This window comes from Plectropomus leopardus, chromosome 20 (genome assembly GCF_026936395.1).
Source record: "Plectropomus leopardus strain MGB_pleo_1.0 chromosome 20, ASM2693639v1, whole genome shotgun sequence".
In the NCBI taxonomy this organism is placed as follows: domain Eukaryota; kingdom Metazoa; phylum Chordata; class Actinopteri; order Perciformes; family Serranidae; genus Plectropomus; species Plectropomus leopardus.
The window spans coordinates 15,885,010-15,906,938 of record NC_142195.1 but is presented as its reverse complement, the minus strand read 5'-3'; the positions used below and the strand labels follow the sequence as shown (position 1 = coordinate 15,906,938).

General features: G+C 38.3%; 2 protein-coding genes across 4 annotated transcripts in view; one reads left to right on the top strand and one right to left on the bottom strand.

Moving 5' to 3' along the window:
• aak1b (AP2 associated kinase 1b) overlaps positions 1-8,834 on the bottom strand; it is a 28,892-nt gene extending 20,058 nt beyond the window's left edge. For all 3 annotated transcript variants that reach the window (XM_042508734.2, XM_042508735.2, XM_042508736.2), the window contains exons 1-6: positions 7,793-8,834; positions 4,481-4,599; positions 2,183-2,291; positions 1,848-1,990; positions 1,089-1,210; positions 617-698 (exon numbers count right to left, since the gene is read on the bottom strand). In XM_042508734.2, coding sequence (XP_042364668.2) covers positions 617-698; positions 1,089-1,210; positions 1,848-1,990; positions 2,183-2,291; positions 4,481-4,599; positions 7,793-7,955 — 738 coding nt within the window. In that variant the 5' untranslated portion in view covers positions 7,956-8,834. The remainder of the gene's footprint in view (positions 1-616; positions 699-1,088; positions 1,211-1,847; positions 1,991-2,182; positions 2,292-4,480; positions 4,600-7,792) is intronic.
• A 764-nt stretch (positions 8,835-9,598) lies between these two features.
• On the top strand, positions 9,599-20,862 carry anxa4 (annexin A4). The gene is made up of 13 exons (XM_042509647.2): positions 9,599-9,735; positions 12,052-12,101; positions 13,298-13,385; positions 14,875-14,969; positions 16,355-16,468; positions 17,423-17,513; positions 18,057-18,136; positions 18,505-18,561; positions 18,636-18,729; positions 19,024-19,119; positions 19,916-19,974; positions 20,214-20,336; positions 20,631-20,862. Exons 2-13 carry the CDS (start codon positions 12,093-12,095, stop codon positions 20,685-20,687), a joined length of 963 nt encoding a protein of 320 aa, XP_042365581.1. The 5' UTR covers positions 9,599-9,735; positions 12,052-12,092; the 3' UTR covers positions 20,688-20,862.
• The last annotated feature ends 1,067 nt before the right edge of the window (positions 20,863-21,929 follow it).

The window sequence follows — 21,929 nt, the reverse complement described above, 5'->3', positions numbered from 1 at the left end:
CACTGATGTGGAGGGCTTAGCAACAATACATATTTTAGCCACCTAAGCTTAAGTGCACGCTATATTTAGAATATCTTTACAGCTGTACCTTGCTGTCAGACAGTGACTACCAATGGGAAACTGGAGCTGTTACATCGCCAAAGTCACACAACAGCACAAACAAATTTACTAATTGAGGCAGTGGTAGACCAGCAGCTATAGTGTTCCGAGAGCTTAAATAACTGTTTTTCTTAATGGAGTCTGGTGGTTTAGAAAATAGATGCCAATTTGAAGCCATTAACCATAGTCAGAATGGGCTCTCTGTGGCAAGGTAATGCAGTAAATTAAATATAGCGTACAGTTAAACTGTTATTGATTTCTTATAGGTGGCTAAAATACATTTTGTTGCCAATTCCCATCCACAGCAGCACATTGCTTAGCCACCATGATGATACCTCTGCCCCCAGTTTGAAGGCAAGCCAAACGCCATTACTATATGTAATACACTGACTATAGGTAAGTATCTCACACAACCCCAATTCAAAAGAGCTGAACTATCCCTTTAATATTTCTTTCTTTCTCTTGTACCTGCACGACTCTCATGATTATCACAGATCTGTCTGTTCTCCTCACTCACCCACACATCTGCTTTTGTAGTGATAATCTTGTTATTGTAGAGGTTCACCATCTCTGGGGCCCGATATGATAAAGTGGTGTACCTGAAAGGAAACAGGAAGAAATTAGCAAGAATGAAAACAGGACAAAATTAGTAGGAAAACCACCAGTTTTTGATGCGGCAGTGAAATGAAAACAGCCTACACAGTATTATGTGCTCATAAATGCTAATGAAAGTAGTGATTTCATCCATCACAAATTGCATTTCGCATCAAGCAAAAGCTGTTTTTGCACACACGTCAAAATATTAACAGTGCTGCGCAGAATCACCACATGACGACGAGGTTAAAAATTCAATTAGTCTATACAATAACAACAAAAGCTGCTCATGAATGAAATACTGCTGACAGTTTCTGTGCAGCCATACCTAAAAGGATTGCTAATGAACGAAAGCTGCAAATATTGCCAAAGCAGACAAAAAAAGATGTACAAACTTTTTGATCTCTTCCTCCACCGCGGCCACTCCTTCAGTCTGCGGGCTCTGGAACTTGTTCGTAGCGCTGCCAAAGTCACACAGCACATAATGTCCCTTGTCATGCAGGAGGATGTTCTCCACCTGTAGATATGCAACACACACACAGTCACATACTGTAGATCTGCTTTAATTGAGAACACGGGGGTTATACACGAGAGGACCCAATTTGTGTGAGAAGGCGGTGCTGTACCGTGATTGACACTTTTTTAGTCAAACATGCCTCCTACAACATGTACACTTGAGATAATGATGATAAAAATCAAGGTGAGAGTGCCTTCACATTATGATATCCAGATCCAAATCACTTCCGTTTATTATGCTCCAACGCGCTCTTGACACACACTCCTAAACGTGTCAGGTTTTTAATGTAACTCAAGAAATCTGTTGTGCAATAAAAAGTTGTGTTTCCATGTGGATTAAAGCTACTGAGTGACAGTAACTTTACATTAATGCCACAACCACACTGCAGTTGACTGCACTCTGCAGAAACGGAAAGGTATGTTAAGTATTTTGACAGCTGACAATCTCCTCTAACCTCCTATTAAACCTTATCCATAATTAAACACAGCTTCAGCTCATGCAAACACATCAACCATGACTCTTCAAACACACAGCACTGAGATCCACAGCAGGAGGGTGTTGCCCCTGAGCCACCTGTCATAACCCACACACCACAGACCACAGCATCACACAGAGGAAAAGAGGCAAAATGTGTCACCTTAAGGTCTCTGTGGATGATGGGTGTCTTGCGCTGGTGCAGGCGAGAGACAGCCTCACAGGTGTCGCAAAAGATCTGCAGCACCTCGGCCTCGGTGAAGCCGGTCTGCAGCCTTTGATTCATCAAATTGACCACCTGTCCCCCTGCAAAACAAGAGTCAGTCATACAGCAGCTCAAACAACAGGGGAAATAAACCCAAATGGTATATAACTGAACCTTAACTTCTGTGTTTTATTCTTTCGAAAACACTGATATTGTTAAAATTATTTGCAAAAAGCTGCCCAAACATGAAGCATGCAGCTGCAGCTGCACTGCATTTCCCTTTCAGCACGCACCTTTGCAGAAGTCCATAAGTATGAAGACCTCCCATACATCCCTCGATCCCATTGCCGTAATACTGGAGTCAAGATAACCAACAATATTCTTGTGACCGACAAGGTCTTTCTGCAAGAACACAAACACACATTTCAGAGCATTAACAAAAGACTGCTCAGAAAGCTTGTCCAAAAATGCACAACTCTGGCAAAGCTGTTGCACAGTGTAAAGCTAATTAATCAGTTGGTTGTTATTAAATTACAACCACTAACTGATGTGATAATCAATTAATTATTATCTTAACGTTTTTTTTTGGCTTTTGCATTATATTACAGATAGAACAGGTTAGGCTTGAAGGGAGGAGAGAAAAGGGATGACACGCAGCAAAGGGCCACAGGTTGGAGTCGAACCTGCAGCCGCTGCGGCGAGCACACACCAGGTGAGCCACTGGTTGGCCTGTTGTTTTGTTGTGTTTGTTTATTTAAGAAAAAAAGTCAAAATTTATTTGATTCCAGTTTCTTAAATATTAATATTTTCTGGTTTCTTTTCTCTTTAATGACAGTTAACTGAATATCTTTGGGTTGTGGACAAAACCAAGACATTTGAGGACGTCGCCTCAGTCTTAAGAAACATAGTGATCAACATTTTTGCACCATGTTCTGACAATTAATAGACCCAACATCTTTTTTTATGTAAAAAGATATCTCTAATTACAGTTTCTCAAATCTGGAACATTTCTGGTTTCTTTACTCCTCTGTGACAGTAAAACAAACATTTTTGGGTGGTGGACAAAACAAGACGTTCTGAGGACATCATATTTGGCTTTGGGAAACACTGATCAACAATGTTACTGTTTTCTGACATTTTATAGACCAAAAAACTAATCAAGTAATCAAGAAAATAATCGTTAGTTTATCAGTGAAAGGAATGGACGTATTTCTTGACTTGATTTTCTACTTTGAATTCATCATTCAGAAAAGATGCCACAGAGGCTACAAAAGCATTTGCAAAACAAAGAAACAGTGACACAAAAAGAAGTCCTGTTATCATCCATATTCCCATATTTTGTTGCAAATGGGTGAATTACACGACAGAACCCTCTTAATTCAATTTAGTGTTTTGTGATGCAGTGTGAGGCCATCACCTGCAGAGGGAGCTGCAATGGGGAGCTGAAATCAGGAAACTATTAGGTAATGAAAAAACTAAAGTACTGCGGCTGAGGTGAAACACTGTCTGTCTGACAATGAGTGTGAGTGCGTGTGTGTGTGTGTGTGTGTGTGTGTGTGTGTGAGTGTGTGTGTGTGTGTGTGTGTGTGCATGCGTTTGCATGTCTGTCAATAATAGAGCAAGTGAGTGAGCGAGAGAGAGAACAATATAGACAGGGACCGGGAGGTAAAGAAAACACGTCATATAATGTTGCAGTTTTCACCAGCCATCATCCTGAACCAAGTTTAAGGATCATCTGTGTTGAAATGCAAAGTAAAACTAAGCTGTTAAAATGCATGCAATTCTGTTGAATGTTTACATAATCATACATTTGTTTGTCATTTCACCATCCATTGCTTCCTTCCTTCCTTCCTTCCTGAGTTGTCCTTCAGACAGAAAAGAACCAGTTCTGTGAGTGAACTCAACGAATGTCCGAGTCTGCTACGGTAAAACGCTTCAAAACTCAGAAAAAACTCCCCTAGACTGCTGATGGGATATAGAATAAATTGTGATAGGATACCGTGACATATATCCTTATTGTAAACATAATAAATACCAGACTTGCTCTTTCATTTTTACCAGGTCAAGAGGTCATTCAATGCAGTGAAAGACTTCCTTTTTTACCAGCATGTGCATCTGTATTAAATTCATAGCAAGGACACCTTCAGCTTTAAGTAATGTTATACAAGAAAACAGAGAAAATTTGACCTCATAGGGGCACAGCTAGGACTTTAGAACCTTTAACTAATCTCAACAACAAATGCTTAAAAAAAACATGAACTTGATGGTCCTTTAAGAATCGGTGCTCACACGAAATAACCCCTGCAACTCCTTTGACAATACATCCCAGGGGGAGAGCAGAGCATGCAAGACAATACTATGAAAACAAAAACAAAGCATACCAAGAACCAGATGACTAAATACAGCACAACCATCAAATTAACCCTGCTGCAGGCTGTATGTTTACCAAACTGTTAGAATAGAGCTTCCGTGTGTGAATTTCTTGGATTTTGTCAGGCGTGATTTGAGTTATATTGTAGTTGCCTTCATATGTGGAAAAATCATGAGGTCCATGTGAGAACAGGGGGAGAAATGATTTAATCTCAACTCACCATGATTTGAATCTCGCATTTGCACACCTGCAGATCATACTCATTGTTGACATACATCCTCTTCAGGGCGCAACGCACCCCTTGATTTGTTCGCACGAGGAACACGATTGCAAAGCCACCTGCAGGACAAAGAAAGAGAATGAATAAAACTGTCAGGCCTCAAAAAGATGACATTTCACCAACAACTAGATGCACACTGCAAGAGTACAACCACACTTCACCACAGTCAACACAAAATAAGTGAAATCTAGCATCCCATTCTTTAACATTTTTGTGACATGCAAATTTTCACACCCAATTACTTCCACAACTGTTGCAATCTGCGTCCATGCAGCCTTACATCAGTGATCAGGACCAAATGGTGCAGCCTCATAGCGTTATGTATTAGTCATGTCATAGCTGCAGGGTTTACGTCGAGGCCCACATTGAGGCCTAACCATCTGGTATAGCTCAGACCACAAATTCCCTTTGCCGAGCTCAGTTGGGACAGAGTCATCAATTTCAGGCAGACATTGCGGCTTGTACTGCACTCTCAACTTGACACGAGTGAAATGGTATTGTACGGCACTGTGGCACTATAAATCTGCAAGAGATACCTAGAGTATGAGCACGGGTGCAGGTCGAGGCTGAGGGTTGCATCGATTCTAATAATACTGTAAGTCAGACGTAATTATCTCAGGCTACGGTTAAGAAGATTAGTCTCTTATATTCAATCAAAATTCAATAGAGGTAAGGAATGTCTGGGAATGACAATAGTTGTTAACAGTATTTCACCACGAGCATGTACATTTAATCTTTACACAGTACTACCATGAGCATGTATGCAGTCAGTACAAAACTACCAGAACTGAAAACTCATAGAAATATAAGAATAGCAAAAAGATTTCCCAGTTTTAAAATTAGGAATACAATGGCTTTGTTTTAGTCAGGTACAGGCCTCTATTTCAGCATTACTAAGGGACTGTGCTTTATTTATCACAGGAAGAAACTGGCTGGAGTGTGACTTCTTTTTTTGTTGTTGTTGTTCTTTTTATCTTGACCCAACCAAAAAGAACAATTATTTTTCCTTGAGTCTCCCTGAGTGACCCTCTCTCCACCACAAATAACCATATTTCTTTATTTTCACACCACATGCAGGTAATACTGGAGCCATTGACAGCACAAGAGTGAGAGTAATCACCAAAGGAGCATACATCTTAAGCAGAGTGTCAGTACTCCTTAAAAATTAGGAGTTGAAGGGCCATCGGAAATTTCAAAATTTGGCAAATCTGGCTATGATAAAATGTGTAATTTTAGCAATTTTTAAAGAAAACATGCCTTTCAAACCTGCCAATGGATTTGAGGTTCAATTGTATTAAAATAAATACAAAATATAACCATTTAAACTTATTTGTCCCTCCCCTGAACCAAAATAAAAATTCTCCCCAGTGCTTAAAAATGATTTGACATGCCATCTCCATTTTTCACCACCTCCTACCCCACTCATATATACATAATTCAGTCCCTAATTCAGTGCTGCTGGTATTTACAAAAAAATCAACAATCCTGTAATCTACAGCTTGTACTGTACAAAAAAACCCTTCTTTTATTCATTTTACAGGTTTTCTCAATTAAGACCCGATAAATGAAACTCATCATAACCCTCTTAACACAGAGAGGTCTTCTCTTAAAAATGCAAATTTTTCAAAACAGTTAACACTGATCTAATAGAAAGATCCACAACTCTATTGGATTTATTGTATTAATACAGTTAATCTAATAAATGGTTTAATTAAAATTGAACACATCTATTCGCAGATGATAACTGTAAAACTCTAGTGCATCAGTGTGAAACTCCTTTCCACAATTTTTTGCAAAATGAATTATCATTCCTCAACCATCTATAAAAGATGCATTTTCTGTGTTTTGCGAGCGTGGATCAAAGAGGTCAAAGGCACATTTATGAATAATGAACGTAATGGTAAAAAATGAATAAAGAAAACTGTCTTTCTTTCTAGAAAATGCTTGTCTTTTTCCAGTATTTCAACAGGGCATCTCAAAAAAACAAAAGACTGCAAAAAGGGCAGGTGCAGAGTGCAGCAGGGTTTGTGATCTCTAGTAAAATCATCTTTGGAGAATTCATGCCTTTTTTTGGCATATGATATAACTATGTAAAGTATCAACCAATGGCACAAACTAATGTTGAACTGGTTCATTCTTTATTTTTTATTCTGTTGCCCATTGTGTAATGATTGATAGTGATAATGATTGAAGATTATACCCATTTGACCGCAGGTTGTGTTGATTTGATAGAAATATTTGCTTTTGAGGCATGTTTTTAATGTGTTGTGACTGTGAGAGTATTTTGAAAACAAAATGGTCAGAGACTTTCATTTTAGGTCTGTCTGTCAGCTATTTTGAAAATGTATCTTCTGAATGGACAAACATGTTCAAGTAACTGAGAAAAACTCTAAAAGGGATCCAATAACTGCTCTGACTGTCCAACACCAGGTAGGTCTCCTTTAATCACACTTCTGATTCATAAAACAGCAAACAGGAAACTGTTCGTCACAGTACTAAGGTTCCTACAATTTAAGGCAAAAATGCTTTTTAAGACTCTTTATTGCCACTCAGGATGAAATTTAAGACCACTTTTACAATAACCAAAACTGGAAATAAAAGAGCATGAACAATTTTACGCAGAGTTATAGAGACCTTACATTCTTGGTGCGGTGAAAAAAGTTCAGTGAAAAAGTTAGATCTGGCTAGAATTGAGAATACCTAGCATTTATTGGTGAATTTTATTACCAATTTTGTGTTTCTCAGTCTGTATGTGATAATCCTCTGCTTTACTTCCCTTCAAAAATAGTTTAAGAAGATGTATTTGGTCAATTCTTTTTTTAAATTATTTGACCAATTATGTTGAGATTTTACAATGCAACGTCAGAAAAAAGAAATGTATAAAATCCAACTTCCCATGTCTTTGCAATTTTTAAACCTTTCAAGGGTTGCTTTACGACATTTTAATAAAAACAGAGGCTTTATTTTAAGATTAACTAATTCAATGCCTTTTCAGACTTTTTAAGGATCCGTTGGAGCCCTGTGTACAGCTGAGAGAAAGCAGTAGGCCTCTAGTTTTGCATTTATGTATCCAAGATACAAAGATGCAAAGCTGCATCATTTCTGTGGGGATGGCATAAGGTTACATCCCTGCTCTGTCACGTGCATTTGTCTTGCAGGACACACACTCTCGCTTAATCAACATGCATGGGAGAATAAGGAGGAAAAACAACAAACAAATAGCATCATAGGGCCTGTGCAACCCCTCCTCACCTTCAGCAATTATCTCCTCAACAGTGACTTGGTGCCGGCCGACAGTGAAGGCTCTGCCAATGAAATTTCCGCCTGCATGACTGGACCCGGAGCTGCCACCTCCTCCTCCAGAGCCAGGCCCAGAGCTCACCAACTCCCGACGAGAATCAAAGAACTTCCTCATGATGTCGAAATGACAGGAGGAGTATTTTCAGTCAAAGATGACTGTTTTCCCGTGCACTCAATTATTATTGCACTGATCAGATAATGCAAGTCGGATTGTGACGAACCCGACGCTTCAAGTAAAGTCTATTTGCAGCCTCGGAACATGCAGTGATGCCTCTGTCACTTATGATGTTGAGACAACCCAGATTTTTGGTGGCAAATTTCCCATTTGCTTGCCAACACAAGCCAGTTGGTGATAGCTAGAGCGGTTGCGACTAGCTGTTATGTAAGTGAATTACACCACCCAGGAGGCTAAAGCATCTCCGGAGAAAGTATTTCTTTAGCTATCCATCCAGCTGTTCATGGTCGGCTGCTGATGATAACATTAGGTCCTTCTCCATCTCGTCCAGCCATTACCGAGCTAGCTAAGTGCTAGCTACTTAAGCGCTATGACATTTCGTGTAAGGTTATCCAGGTTATCCTCTGAAGATAATGTCCACGGGTGCGATGTATCCGACGTGTAACTTGTCTGATAGCGTCACCCGAAATAATGTTTCCATCCTCAGTCAAGTGAAGAGACCGTTAGATGGCACATAGCTGCCCGTCGAGCTATTTAATTGCTCCCATTTACATTAAAACTGTGATTTTTGGTAAGCTAACGCGTTAGCGCGATGCAGCCTTTCATCAACACAAACAGGCGCAGAGTCGACAGGAAACTGAAGCCTCCGTCTGTCGCGACTGCAGCTGAAAAAAACACGGAATTTGACATCCAGCAAAACATTAGGCAGCGGTTTCAACCCAGCAGCCTAATCTCTGCAACCACAGCAATCTTTGGCTGCCAGCGATATCGCAACATCCTAGCTGTTGCTGTTGACGCGCGGATGGAATTGTGGGTAGTGTAGTTCAGAGCGCAGCTGCAGCTCCCCTCCCCCTAGCGCGTGTGGTCATATGCTGCGTTCACTTGACATCGCTCAGAGAATGTGTGTTATATATAAACGTGTTATTAAAATGTATTATTTTCTAATTTAAATGTTTGATTATTTGGTTATCCAGAGCCCATAGTGACACATTTGCAATGCTTGTTTTGTCCAATACTACACCTACAGAGTCCGAAATTATTTTAAAAATAATATTATTCAAGAAAAAAAATCTTTAACACATGGATCAGCATTGGTTTTCTAAAAACGCACTCCCACATACACACAAAACACTATGAGCAACTTGGCACGAAATGTCCAACAAACTGCAAAAAACGAGTAAAAGGTGAGAAGGAAATGATGTGGATTATTGGACAATAATAATAACTATATTATTGTCATAACACTTGAAATGTGTTTGTTCTTGTTTAACCAAGGCCCGTTAAAGAACTTATTTACAACATTCTGGTGAATTTTTATGCACCAAAAATGTGCCTTTTTAGCACGCATTTGTGGTGTTGCCTACTTTAATTATGTCAAAATAAAAGTCCTCTACTCGTTGACGTTTTTACCGGGAAGACAAACACACATGTCCCCTGCGTCCTCCCTGAAATCTACACCTATGCCTGGGCCTATACTCCACCTCTGGTCATTACGGGGATAACAGTAAATGCATTAAGAGAGTTTTTCGGCTCCTCCTGATCTGTCTACAGCCCGTGAATGCAGCAGTAGCTCACGTGCACGCTCTAATGTGCACGCGGAAGGCGGGTCCTTGCATCCCAGTGGGTGGGACGCGCGAGCTGCTGTCACTTATAGGCTCTAGTTTCCCGGTACGTTGACGCTTTTCCTCTCTTCGCTCGGTACCACTGGCCTTTGGGACAGGTAAGGTTTGGTTCACAGTTGAGTTTATGTTTTTGAGGTGTTTTTCGGAAGTTGTTTCTGCGGAGTATAAGCTCAGACTGTAAAGCGGGTAATGTTCTGCAGATAGGGTGTGTCCAACAACTTCATGCCAAGTTAACTGTTAAGTAGCTGGGCACCGCTTCCTGAATCACGTTTTCTTTGCATTTTTCCATCGCAGTGAAGCTACCCTGAACATTATAGTGCATATTTGTACTTTGGGGTGTACATTTCACATGCAAAACTTACTTTCGATACATAGTTGTGGTGTAGAGTTTTTCCAGTGCTTGTAAGTCAGGCTACAGTAAAACCCCTTTCCACTATTGCTCAATTTCCAATGAACTCGCTGACGTTTTAGGTTGGCGATCCAATAACTTGCTTTGCGACAAAATAAGTTGTAAACTAGAATTTAATAAATAATGCATTTGAAATTAAAGTCCAACTGAAAGCATTTGCATCAGGGGTAGTTTGACATTTCATCTTTAATGACCTTCAAGCCCTGAAACGTAGCCTACAATGTACACATTTACACAGTTTAAATACACTTTAAAGCTGAAACTCAAACTGACTACCTGAAGCTGTCATTTTGTATGTTCAGAGGAAGATTCATAATTTATACCATTTGTGCTATGGAGACATGATCCGCTTTGTGTTTATTTATGGTCTGTGGTCCATACACATGAGATCAAGTCACCTACATTGTGTTTACATCGCAAACCACTGAGGTGTGGCTGTTGACCTACACACAGAAATCAGGTACTTATAGGATCATAAATATCTCTTCACAAATTCCATGACGGGAATCATTTTTTGTCTTATGAGTAATACAAACAGCCCCGTTAATGTAAAACATCTGGATTGGGGACATACACTTTCTGCAGCACTGGGGCTTGTCAACTAAATTAGTCTTCTTTGTATGTGCTAAACTAAATTGATTTTGACAGATATATGATAACTCTGTCAATGTGTAAGTCGATCCAAACCTGCAGGAAAACAGGTAGGAGTGAAACCCCACTAGCCTTCCTCTCAGTGGAGTAATTACAGGTGTGTCCAAACAAACACTTCAATGAGATTAGTTCCCCGGACGCCAGCACAGACGTGGAACACAAGAGAGCCCCTGACCAAATGTGTGTGACGGAAACCTTCTCTGATGATGAACTGCATGCAATATTAATCAAAGGTCAGCGAGGGTAATGTTTAACACAGAGACAGTTTAGTTCTTCATATGTGGAGATAATAAAATAAAAAATGTACAATATCATCAGAAAGTCCGAGTGGTAGGGTCGAAGTGGTATACCCTGAAATTGTGTAGTAATGCATGAAAGTTGACAATTATCATGCAGTTTGCATTTGCTTAAATTATTATTATTAAATGAAGCAATTTAATTGCTTTAAAATGGTTTCAGATTTTATTGCTTTAAGGGTCATTGTTACATATAATAACATACATGTAGATAATAATATTAAAAAGTTGTGTCATACCATAAAGCGTGAAAACATTTTCTAAGATTGTAATTGTTCTGTGAAACTCTCAAACTGTTGGAACCCAAACAGGTGTAATAAAACCCTGAGGGTTTTTAAAAGGAACCCGCCTAACACTGGAATTAAAAACAGCTGTATATGCTTGTTACTAATATACAAATGGATATTAATATTTCTGAAATATCTAAAAGAAAGAAAAACATTTCCAACGAGCAATACTTGGGATAAAAAACGATGAAAAACAAGGAAAAGCAAGGATTACAATACATATATTTGCACTGCTTACGTACACTTAATTCTTATTCATTAACATAATACTGTGCTCCATCAAGAGGAGCTGTTTAAAATCTTTATTACAAATCAAACATGAGTGGCAGAGAAAAGCTGACCCATATAACTGGACATCTGAATCTGAAAATCCCAACAAATATAGTGTGGTGGTACACATATAGAATCATTTGACACAAGTGGCGGGCCATTTAATTGTTCCCGGGCTGGACTTTGGACCTGCCTGATTTAGAAGATCACGATATCTGTTGATATCTGCTTTACAGATGTATTGTTGCCAAATTTGTTTCATTAGGCCAGGGTTTGAAATAGTGGGGCTTTAGAGCTAACAGGTAGAGTTTTTTTGCCACAAAAAGATGAAATGGATACTACGGTGGAGTAATTTTTGCATCTTTGTTGGACACATTAGAGATGCGTTTACATTTTACTGCTTCTAAACCTGATGCTGCAGTTAATTACTTATTTTTGTGTTATAATAAACAGGTCATTGTGCAAGAGACAAAATATCATTCTGTATTTATTCTTTCGTAGCTTTCTGTGCTTCCAGTTTGGAAATCCTCACTCCTTCTACAATGGCAGCCGTAAGTCCTCCCCAAAGCTGTGGTTCATGTACAATATTTACATGTATTTGCATCACCAGTAGAGATTCTTTTGAAAAGGGCTGTGCGGCAATAAAATATTAATTTTTTAAAAAATCTCTTGTTGTTTTTATTAAATTGTAGCAACATGGTACTGTTGTGATTCACAAGTGCTACAGTAACAGGTGTGTCAGGTCTGTTGTCATACTTATTTAATCATAGACACAAAATGTGGTATGAAAATTTAATTAACATTATTTTAGGGCTGTGCTGAATAGTTTTAAGCTTCGTAGATAATGTGAATGTTGAAAATCTTAATTCAACATTAAACTTCTGCACAGCTTTTTCTTTTTTTTGCATGTGTATTCATAATGTTTAAACCCAGGGTTTTCTGCACAGCTGCAGTTAAAAATCAGGCTCCACTAATGTCATTAATATTATACCATTTAAAGAATTAGATTCCAGTGGTTGCTGTGTAGTATTGTTTCTGACTCGTGTCATCCAAATATTTCCAATAACTCCAGAGTGCTGTAAAGTTCAAGCTCAAAGTTAATTAAAAAAAAGATAGATGTATTGATTTCCAAAATTGTCGGGTTTTTATAAATGAAATACTCTGCTTCAAATCATTTTTTTGGCATATAGTGTTGAAAAAAACAGAATTTTCACTGTTGTCAGAATTTCTGTAAATAAAATGTGACAACAGATTCAAAGCTTAATTCAAAAATCTCAGAAGTTTTGAATGTATTTGGTACAGCCATACATTACTTTAAGGTTTTCATTTCTTCATTTCACTCGATGCTACCTTGCACTTTGATGCAATTATCAGCAGCAGTTATTATTTGATTAACGTGAGATGTCATTAAGCAGTGTAAAAAAATCCTTTACATCTTTGTTTTTTACATCATCTAAAAGATTGTCACTGAAACCACAGCAGAATAAAAAAGAAAATTTAAATAAAAATAATTTTAATACCTGTTTTTTTATTTTTCAGTGAATTTTTTAGTCCTAATACTTCCTTTTTCTAGGCCAAATTATATTTTTGATACCAAAAGTCACTGTTACTGATTTATCTTTATAAGCACAGAGAAACGTTCCCTTTTCAAACTGCACACATCATTCAGCACAGTGAAGGTCAAACATCCAATTTTATATCTGCTTAATGGATAAATGATTGTAATTTCTTTTTCATTTCTGACCAGATTGGAAATCGTGGAACAGTGACTGAGGCGGCTGGTTTTGACGCTGAGGCAGATGCAAAGCGTCTTAGAGAAGCCATGAAAGGAGCTGGTGAGTGATCCAGAAACCATCATTAGCTAAAGTTAGATTTTACTGTGTCATTAAGACTTCCATGAGGAAAAAAATATCCTTTTCTTGGGTTTGTCTCGTCCTCTCCAGGAAAGTTTGAAAGTTTCTCAGTGTGTTGTCATGGCAACTTAGAGTTTTCATAGTCCGTTCCTTGTGCTGTGTGCGGCCTTGCACTTTGCCTCACCTCTGCACACTGTGCTGTAAAGCTTCCTCTTCATGCCTGATATGGAAGGAGCATTCGTTTTGCTGATCATGCAGGAAGTAAAATAGTAATCTCATTATGGGCTGCACTGTTCTGAAGCCGCGCACTCAGGTATGTATCACTCAAAGACGTCCTGACAAACATCCAGGGGTACGTCACAGTAACATTTCTTCCCCTGTTGCCACAATGATGGCGTGGAATGTTGATGTTATTATTGTTAGTTAGCATAATCATCCTCCCCTGACTCTAGTTTGAGCTCTGTTGTAAACAGATGGTTTCTATGCCGATGCCAACAAACAGCTGTGTGTTAGGATCATCTCCAGGGCCGCTGAGGCGTCGCCCGATCCTATGTGCTACACATTAGGGCTGAACCATAGACATAGACTGAGTAGGAAGGACATTGTTTGGCGTGGTCTTTTTACAAATACAAAAGAATTTGGTAAACTGATGCTGGTTGTTATCATGACAACCTGTCAGTGGGGCTGTAATGTGTTTTACGCCTACCAGTTTGAGAACTGTGGCTTATTTTTACATCTTTTTTTTCCTTTTCTAAACACAAAAATATAACCATATTTCACAGAACTAAGATAAATTTGAGCTTAATTGCTTTGTTAACTCGTCGTTAAACACACTTTATTCAAAGTCAACACAAAAACATCCTTAACAAAGAATTCTTCATAATATTTATTGCAAAATCTCACCTCAGTGAGTTTGTGACTGGCAGCATATCATTATTTGTTTATACAGAGGTATATACGGTAGAAAGCCTGCAACACAGTAGTAGGGTTCAGCTGTGTGTCCTTGAAAATGCAATGTTAGTTTTTAAAGTGTGAATCACATCTTCATGTAAAATGAAATCAAAAAATGAATAAAGTGGATTGTTGGTACATTTGGCCTCATATTTATTCACTACACTGTTGTATTGTAGCAAGTTTTAAAGAACTGTGGCGTTAGTGGGTTTCTCTTGTACCCGTGGTAGGCCCAGTTTGTAGGGCTGCGTCGTGTAGGCTTCAACAGAATGTGGCTGCAGCTTTACATGTTTCACAACACTTGCAATGGTAAATAAAAATGCATGCCACTCTGACCATCCTCTGACGCTGATTTGATTGGGAATATCTGTTCTACTCTCATTTGAACTCTATGAGCTAAATCCTTGTTCTTAAACAGACAGCGCGGTGAAATCTTAACCTTTAGGAACGTAATCCTTACAAGTTTAAACATTAAAGATGGTTAAGGTTATACTATTATATATTGTGTTATTTCTTGCAGGCACCGATGAGGCAGCCATCATCGAAGTCGTGGCGCACCGTACTATCGCCCAGAGGCAGCGCATCAAAGAGGCCTACAAACAGTCAGTGGGAAAGGTGAGCGCTTGACCACAAAGCTGCACTCCAAGGCAGGAAAAAACAAATCTTATTTGTGAATGTGTTTTTCACTACGACTGTGTCCGAAATTCCATACTAACATGCTATTTAGTCAGCTAAAACAGTATGTGAGATTTTTTTATTATGTCCAAAACCTTACTATGAAAAAAAAGTACATGAATTGCATACTTTTTCCTTCAAAATATAACTTTATGCAAACAGTAGGCATAATTATCCCACAATGCAATGTGATAGAGGACAATGTTCATAATGACAGTGACCAAGATAGCTCTGTAACATCAATAATACTTAATTTAAGAGTATATATGCATAAAGATTAAGATTTCACTGTGCTAAAATTTTTTAAATTATTTTTTAATTACCGGTAGAGCTGAGGTAATCACGGCTTTCATTAAGTGACATCAGGTCAGTGCATCCAAAAAGATATTATACTGTTTATGTTCACATAAACAGTGCACATATTGGGTGTGTAGTGCATGTTATGGGATTTCGGACACATAAATCAAAAATTGATGTATCAGAGGAAGCGAGTAAAGAGCAGATGGAGACTCAGAAGAATCTGAAAAGCAGCCCTGATGGAGAGCATTGGCGGCAGCAGTGAATGTGTCATCTCTTAACTTCTTATTTCATTGTGAACGCTCTCATCACTCTTTCACTTAAAGCTGCTGTCCTGAAAACATAGATAATGTGCTAGTAAACCATTAACTGTAAAGCAGAAATTAATACCCCGTGTAAACAAACAGCAGGACAGAGAGGGCTTTGTGTTCTGCTGTAGGAAAGGGGAACGTTCCCCTCCATAAAAAAAAAAGAAAGGTTTATTGAACCCACTGAGGTGTGTTTCCAACTGACCGTTTCTTTGTCTCATGGTCATGTGGATCAATATATTAACTAAAAAGGAACTTGGGTGTGTTTATTTTATTGACAAAATGAGATAATAACCAGCCCACAGTGCAGTGTCCGGTAAGAGGTCGATAAAGTCATCTGAAATGTTCCACAGCAGAGCTGCAGTTCAAAAAAAAGATGGTGAGAGGAATCCTCGCAAGCAGAAAGAGTGAGTCATGTTGTTCACGGCGACGCCCACAAGGGGTTACACAGGCGAGCTGTGTGGAACAGCCTCACATGACTGTGTCCAGAAACCACACCTTCTAGCGGAGACACAAGTCCTGCTGCTGGAATGTGTGAAGTCAGGCCTCATGTCCACGCTGGCAGCACAAAACTCAGACATAAAGCCAAGATTAACTTATTTTAATCTCAAAGATAATTAGCTTTCATTACAGATGACCCTAATGGTTAGATTAGCGAAGCACTGGGAACAACTGGTGGGCTATTATCATGTTAATCCATCTGTTACTGTCCTCCCGCAGGACCTGGCTGATGATCTGTCCTCAGAGCTGAGTGGGAACTTCAGGAGTGTCGTTCTCGGTCTGCTGATGCTGGCGCCTGTGTACGACGCCTACGAGCTGAAATATGCAATGAAGGTCAAATTTTAGCACAAGTCTAGTGACAGTATCTATTTTTCCTTCTGTCAATGAATCCCAAAAATTGACCAACAATCAATTTTTTCTCCAACACGTATTATCTGTATTATGCAAAGTCTGATTTATCTTACTCCTCTGTTCAGAGCTTCATTTGTTTGCAAAACACATCAATCAGACACAGCGTTGCACTGTGTGACATGTTTCCTTTATCACAATCAACCTGGGCTCTGTGGTTTATTTAGAATTCCACACACACACCTTGCTTCTATTGTATTTACTCATCAGTGCATTTACTCAAATGTGCATTAATAGAAGTAGAACCTATTTAATGAGAAATATACATTTTTGAAACAGTTTTCCTCTCATTCCAGCAGTCTCCTCTCACTAAGTTAACAAAATGTAAAATTAGTACATAAATACAGTTTATCTTGGACAAGAATACTGTAGACATAAACTGCCTGTTATCTTGTGTTTCTAGAGGGTTTTTTTGTCTATGCGGACATGTAATTTTTCATTGTCATATTTCTTAAAGGGAGTTTGGCATAATATTTTCCACCAAAAGCAGGATGGGAAATAATCTCAAAAGGAATCTAATTCTAGTCTTGTAAATAGTGATCTTGCAAGATTCCCGGTCTTTTAAAAAAATATATAAAAGGTTGTGAGGCTTAAGTCCTTAAAATTTTCAGTGTCTTATGTCAGTAACATGTTTTCAGTACATGTAGGAACAGACGAGCTTCGGGCTGCGAGCCACAGCGAGGGCGAATAAGTGGGAAAGTATGTAGAGATGGACTAACATATTGTGGATTTCAGTCTTTTCATGGGATTTGTTTACAAAAATATAGAATGTTGCGCAACATATCCTTTAAGCTACATTTCCTTTAGTTTATAAACTTATCTTGTGTAACTGTGTCTTCATATCTTGTTTTTAACACGTCAGTAATCATCCATCAACAGGGGGCTGGAACAGAGGAGGCCTGTCTCATCGATGTCCTTGCCTCAAGGTCAAATGCTGAAATAAAAACCATCAATGCGTTTTACAAAAAAGGTAAGTGTGTCACTTCTATAAGAAGAATTTCTAGCATCAAGTCACGGTGCGTCTCAGTGTGTGTTGGCGCCTGTGCGTCATGTTTGATAGCTGATATTGTGTAGCAGCGGCTGAGCCTCTTTGTTCTTTGTTTAGAGATGCAATGACATCCGTTATTAGAAAACAGCGGATGACATAAATTATTTATAAAAGCCATTACTGCTCTCTTTGGCACTTTATTGTTTCTGTGGTTGTAATGATGGCAGTCGGCAAGTATTTTCAAAGTGGGTTTTAAATGTCTCTCAATGCCTGTAATTGTTATTATGTAGGGCTTTATGTTACACACACATTTTGCACCAATTATACCAGCATAGCTGCTGAACCGAGATTACACCACAGTGAATAATAATGGAACTGTTGTAAATATTTGTTCTTTCTTTATATTTACTACTCTATGTATCTGTAGGCTTGTAATGAGTTTCTGCTCCTTTGTGCAGAAACTTTAACAGGTTTTACATTATATACATTACATTTTAATGAAGTCATGTTTTTTTTCAATGGCAGAATATGGAAAAAACCTGGAGGACGCTGTCTGTGGAGACACATCAGGAATGTTTCAGAGGGTTTTGGTCTCCCTACTTACGGTGAGCAAACATAAGGATGAATTCTTATAAGAATAATGAATTCTTTGATTTCACATGTAACGATGATTATATGACATTTTCATTAAAAATTCAACCTGATTTATAAAAAAACATGTATTTCAAAGCTTCCAAAAGTAGAATAGAAATATTCACTTTGTTGATTCTTGCTGGGAAAAAAAATCTGTATTTCATTAGATCATTTTCCATTCTTCTTGAAGCTGACAGATAAGATGACTTGTAAAGTGTCAGAAGGAACCTGGGGTCAAATGTTTTCAGCTGTTTAGGGAAGAAGAAGCAAAAGTCTCTTTGGCATCATAGAAGCACAGTTCTTTTTCTGTTTTATTGTTTCCAATTCTTCTGCTTTGCAGGCTGGACGGGATGAAAGCGACAAAGTGGACGAGGCCCAGGCTGTTATAGATGCCAAGGCAAGAGTTCAGGTTCTTTGAGATAAAGTGTATGTCAGTTATCACTCGCTGTATTTTAACGTTTGTGATTACAGGAAATCTACGAGGCTGGTGAGGCTCGATGGGGCACGGACGAGGTTAAATTCCTTACTGTGCTTTGTGTGAGGAACCGAAACCATCTGCTGCGAGGTATTCTTCCAGCATATTCACAAACATCGTGTTAAAATCTGCTTACGTAACGCACACGTGTTATAAGTACATCACATGAAATTACTTCATTTTACTTAAACTGGCTGCAAAAGGTCATGTAGTAGACTCTGGGGATTTTACTGACCCTCTGTGGCGGTTTAAGAGGCAAACAGTTGCTTTGTTAAATCACGTTCATTTTCATTCATGCAGTGTGTAGTGTCATGACACTGTGTGACAGTCCAATAGATTTATTCTGGATTCGGTTCCATTAATCTTGTTGTTTTTTTCCTTCAGTGTTTGAGGAGTATCAGAAGATCTCTGGAAGAGACATCGAGGACAGCATTAAGAGGGAGATGTCTGGATGTCTGGAGGACGTCTTTCTGGCCATAGGTCTGTTTCTGCTGCGACATGCTCCATCAAGTAGAGATCTGTTGTAAAAGCTGCTAACTTTAAGTTCAAACAAGCACAGACAAAGACAAAGCCAGAACCACAGCTTAAACTTTTTATTCAGAAAATAAAAGAAAATATCGTGCAGTTTAGTGCTTGTAGTTCTGAAACACTGCTGTAACAGGCTAGCACCTAAGATGTCACCAAAATCTTAAAAAAATGGAACCTTATATATTTATTGCCTCATTTATTAATTTCTGGATTTATTTCATCGGTATATTTATTGATTTCTTTCATAGACATATTTATTATTTACTGTACAAATGTATAGATTGTAAGTATAAATTAGCTCAAAAATGTTTTTGTTTTTTTTTAATTTTACAAAGGACTACTTTTATTTATTTCAGGGGAGTTTTATAATTCCACATTTATTTAAGATTGTTATAAAAAAAAAGCCCCCAAAATACATGATTTAGGAATCATGAAATTTAAGTCCCCTGAAATAAGATTTTTTTTTTTTAATTGAACTATACTGACTCATATATATATTTATTTATATATATATATTTGTTTCCCAATTTCCTTTTCATGATTTAATTCCTAATTATATCTATGTATTTCATAGGCATATTTATTAAGTTATGTATTAATATATTCATTGTTGCATTTAATGTCATTCCAGATGACAGAAGCAACTTTAAAAACACTGAACTTCCACATATTTAATCAGCTGACTTTTTTGTTTTCATGTTTTGAAAACATCTCACCTCATGTGCTGGTATTTGTTTTTGCATTACAGTGAAATGCATAAGGAACAAGCCAGCGTTCTTTGCAGAGCGATTATACAAATCAATGAAGGTAAATATTTCATTATTGTAATGGAGCTACTACAGTTTAATGTGAAGCGACTACACATTAAATTGCTGGTGTTGGTTTGTTTGTATATATCATATTTTCATTCTTTCATTCCATATTCGTACACAAATGACAGTTATATCGGCCAGAAGAAAAGTAGGCTGATGTTGCACTTCATTTGGTAAAAACAAGCAGCGATAAACTCTGTTGCCATACAAACACATGTCTGTGTCTCGTATCAGGGGCTGGGCACTACAGATAGTGTCCTCATCAGAATAATGGTTGCGCGGGCAGAGATTGACATGTTGGACATTAAAGCACAGTTCCTGAAGATGTATGGCAAGACTCTCTACTCCTTCATCAAGGTGAGGCACTAAATACAAGCAGCAGGAAACCACTGTAGTCAGCAAAAGCTCTGAAATACATCAGCTGTGATATAATAATTGCAATTCTAACTTGATGTAATGCCTTAGTGTTGTTTTGAACTTCAATTCATCACTGCTTTCATTTCAGTCGAGTAGTTACAAGCATATCGTGGTAGGTTTTCTAAGTCCTGGAATCTGAATATCAGTGTTTGTTATCAGTGTGTCTTGATGAGACTGCAGTTATTCACTACACCGGTCCTTTGAAGTCTCACAGATCTGTCTCTCACTGTGCAGGGAGACACATCTGGTGACTACCGCAAAATCCTCCTGGAGCTGTGCGGAGGCGAGTAAAAGAAACATCACAACGACATCCAGCTCTGTCTAAATTCCACATTATGAGCGTTTATTCTGTCGATGGCTTCTTGTTTTTTTTCTATTCTTTCAGTCTTCACATTTCACTGATTGAGTGCAGTGCCTTGTTTTACTGTTTGTACTGTAATACTAAAACCAAAGACCAGTGACCTTTTACACGTGTCCGTGTTTCTGTTATCGATCCTGCGTTAAGGATGAATTAATGAATTGGTTAGAGGGAGATGTATATGCTTCTCACATCTTTAGGAACATAAAAAATGACTGTTATTGGCCTACAGCTCCCGGTCTTGTCACAGTGCAACATTTTCATCACTGTCCAGTCAGTGAAGTCCATTTGTTTAATTGGTAGCAATTACTCATTTGTTGAGTCAGCCCTTCGTCATTTGACTCAATTACATTAACGGCATGCAAGCTTGATTTGGGAGGCAGTAAAGTGTACTCTAATCAAGTAAAGGAGGAGAGTCCCATAGCTCATACAAACTTACTGCTCTATATCAGAGCAATAACTCTGGGAAATGTACTCAAGGTGACCACTAGGTGGAACCAAAATAACTCCATGAAGTTTGAAGCAGCTGCGAGTCCAGCAGTGTGCAGGAATCTATCAGCATCTTTTCTAACAAGAACAGAGCTCAGTGTCATGTTTTTTATGAGCTGAAAAATACATCTCTTTTTTGTTTCTCAACAAAACTCTTGTGATGTACAGGATGTATGTGAACGGGCCTAACAGCCAAATTGTCAAGCCCCGTCCCTGGCCTTCACCTGAAAACTGTCCCTCAAAATAACATGCACTGATTAAATAAAGACTCAAAGTGAATGCAAAAACACACAAAATAACTATAAAAATTCGCAAAACAACCACAAAGGTGCAATGATTACAAGAAGACACAAAATGACCACAAAGAGATGCAAAAACATGGATAACAACAACAACAAAAAAGATGCAAAACCACTGCAAAGTCTGTGAGTCTTGCTCCTGTTTAGGAGAAGTGCTGGGTCTCTTTGCATATCCATGAGCAGGGGCATGTCTGTGCTGCCCAGGGTCATACATAAACATTTTAGGGGCAGTTGCTCAAGTGAAAAAAACAGTACCTCTCTCATATTTATTCATGAAAAATAAAGTTACAAACAGTGGCACTTCCTTACTTAAATATTTATTCATTTGAATACCATTACACAATATTGGTGTGATTTCACAAAAGTGATTAATATTGCTGAGACTTA

What these genes read in the sequence shown, in the direction of transcription:
- anxa4 (XM_042509647.2), top strand. An exon ending in AGAAGCCATGAAAGGAGCTG is followed by an intron (nt 13,386 to 14,874) that starts GTGAGTGATCCA and finishes TATTTCTTGCAG; the next exon opens with GCACCGATGAGGCAGCCATC. An exon ending in CAATGCGTTTTACAAAAAAG is followed by an intron (nt 17,514 to 18,056) that starts GTAAGTGTGTCA and finishes TTTCAATGGCAG; the next exon opens with AATATGGAAAAAACCTGGAG.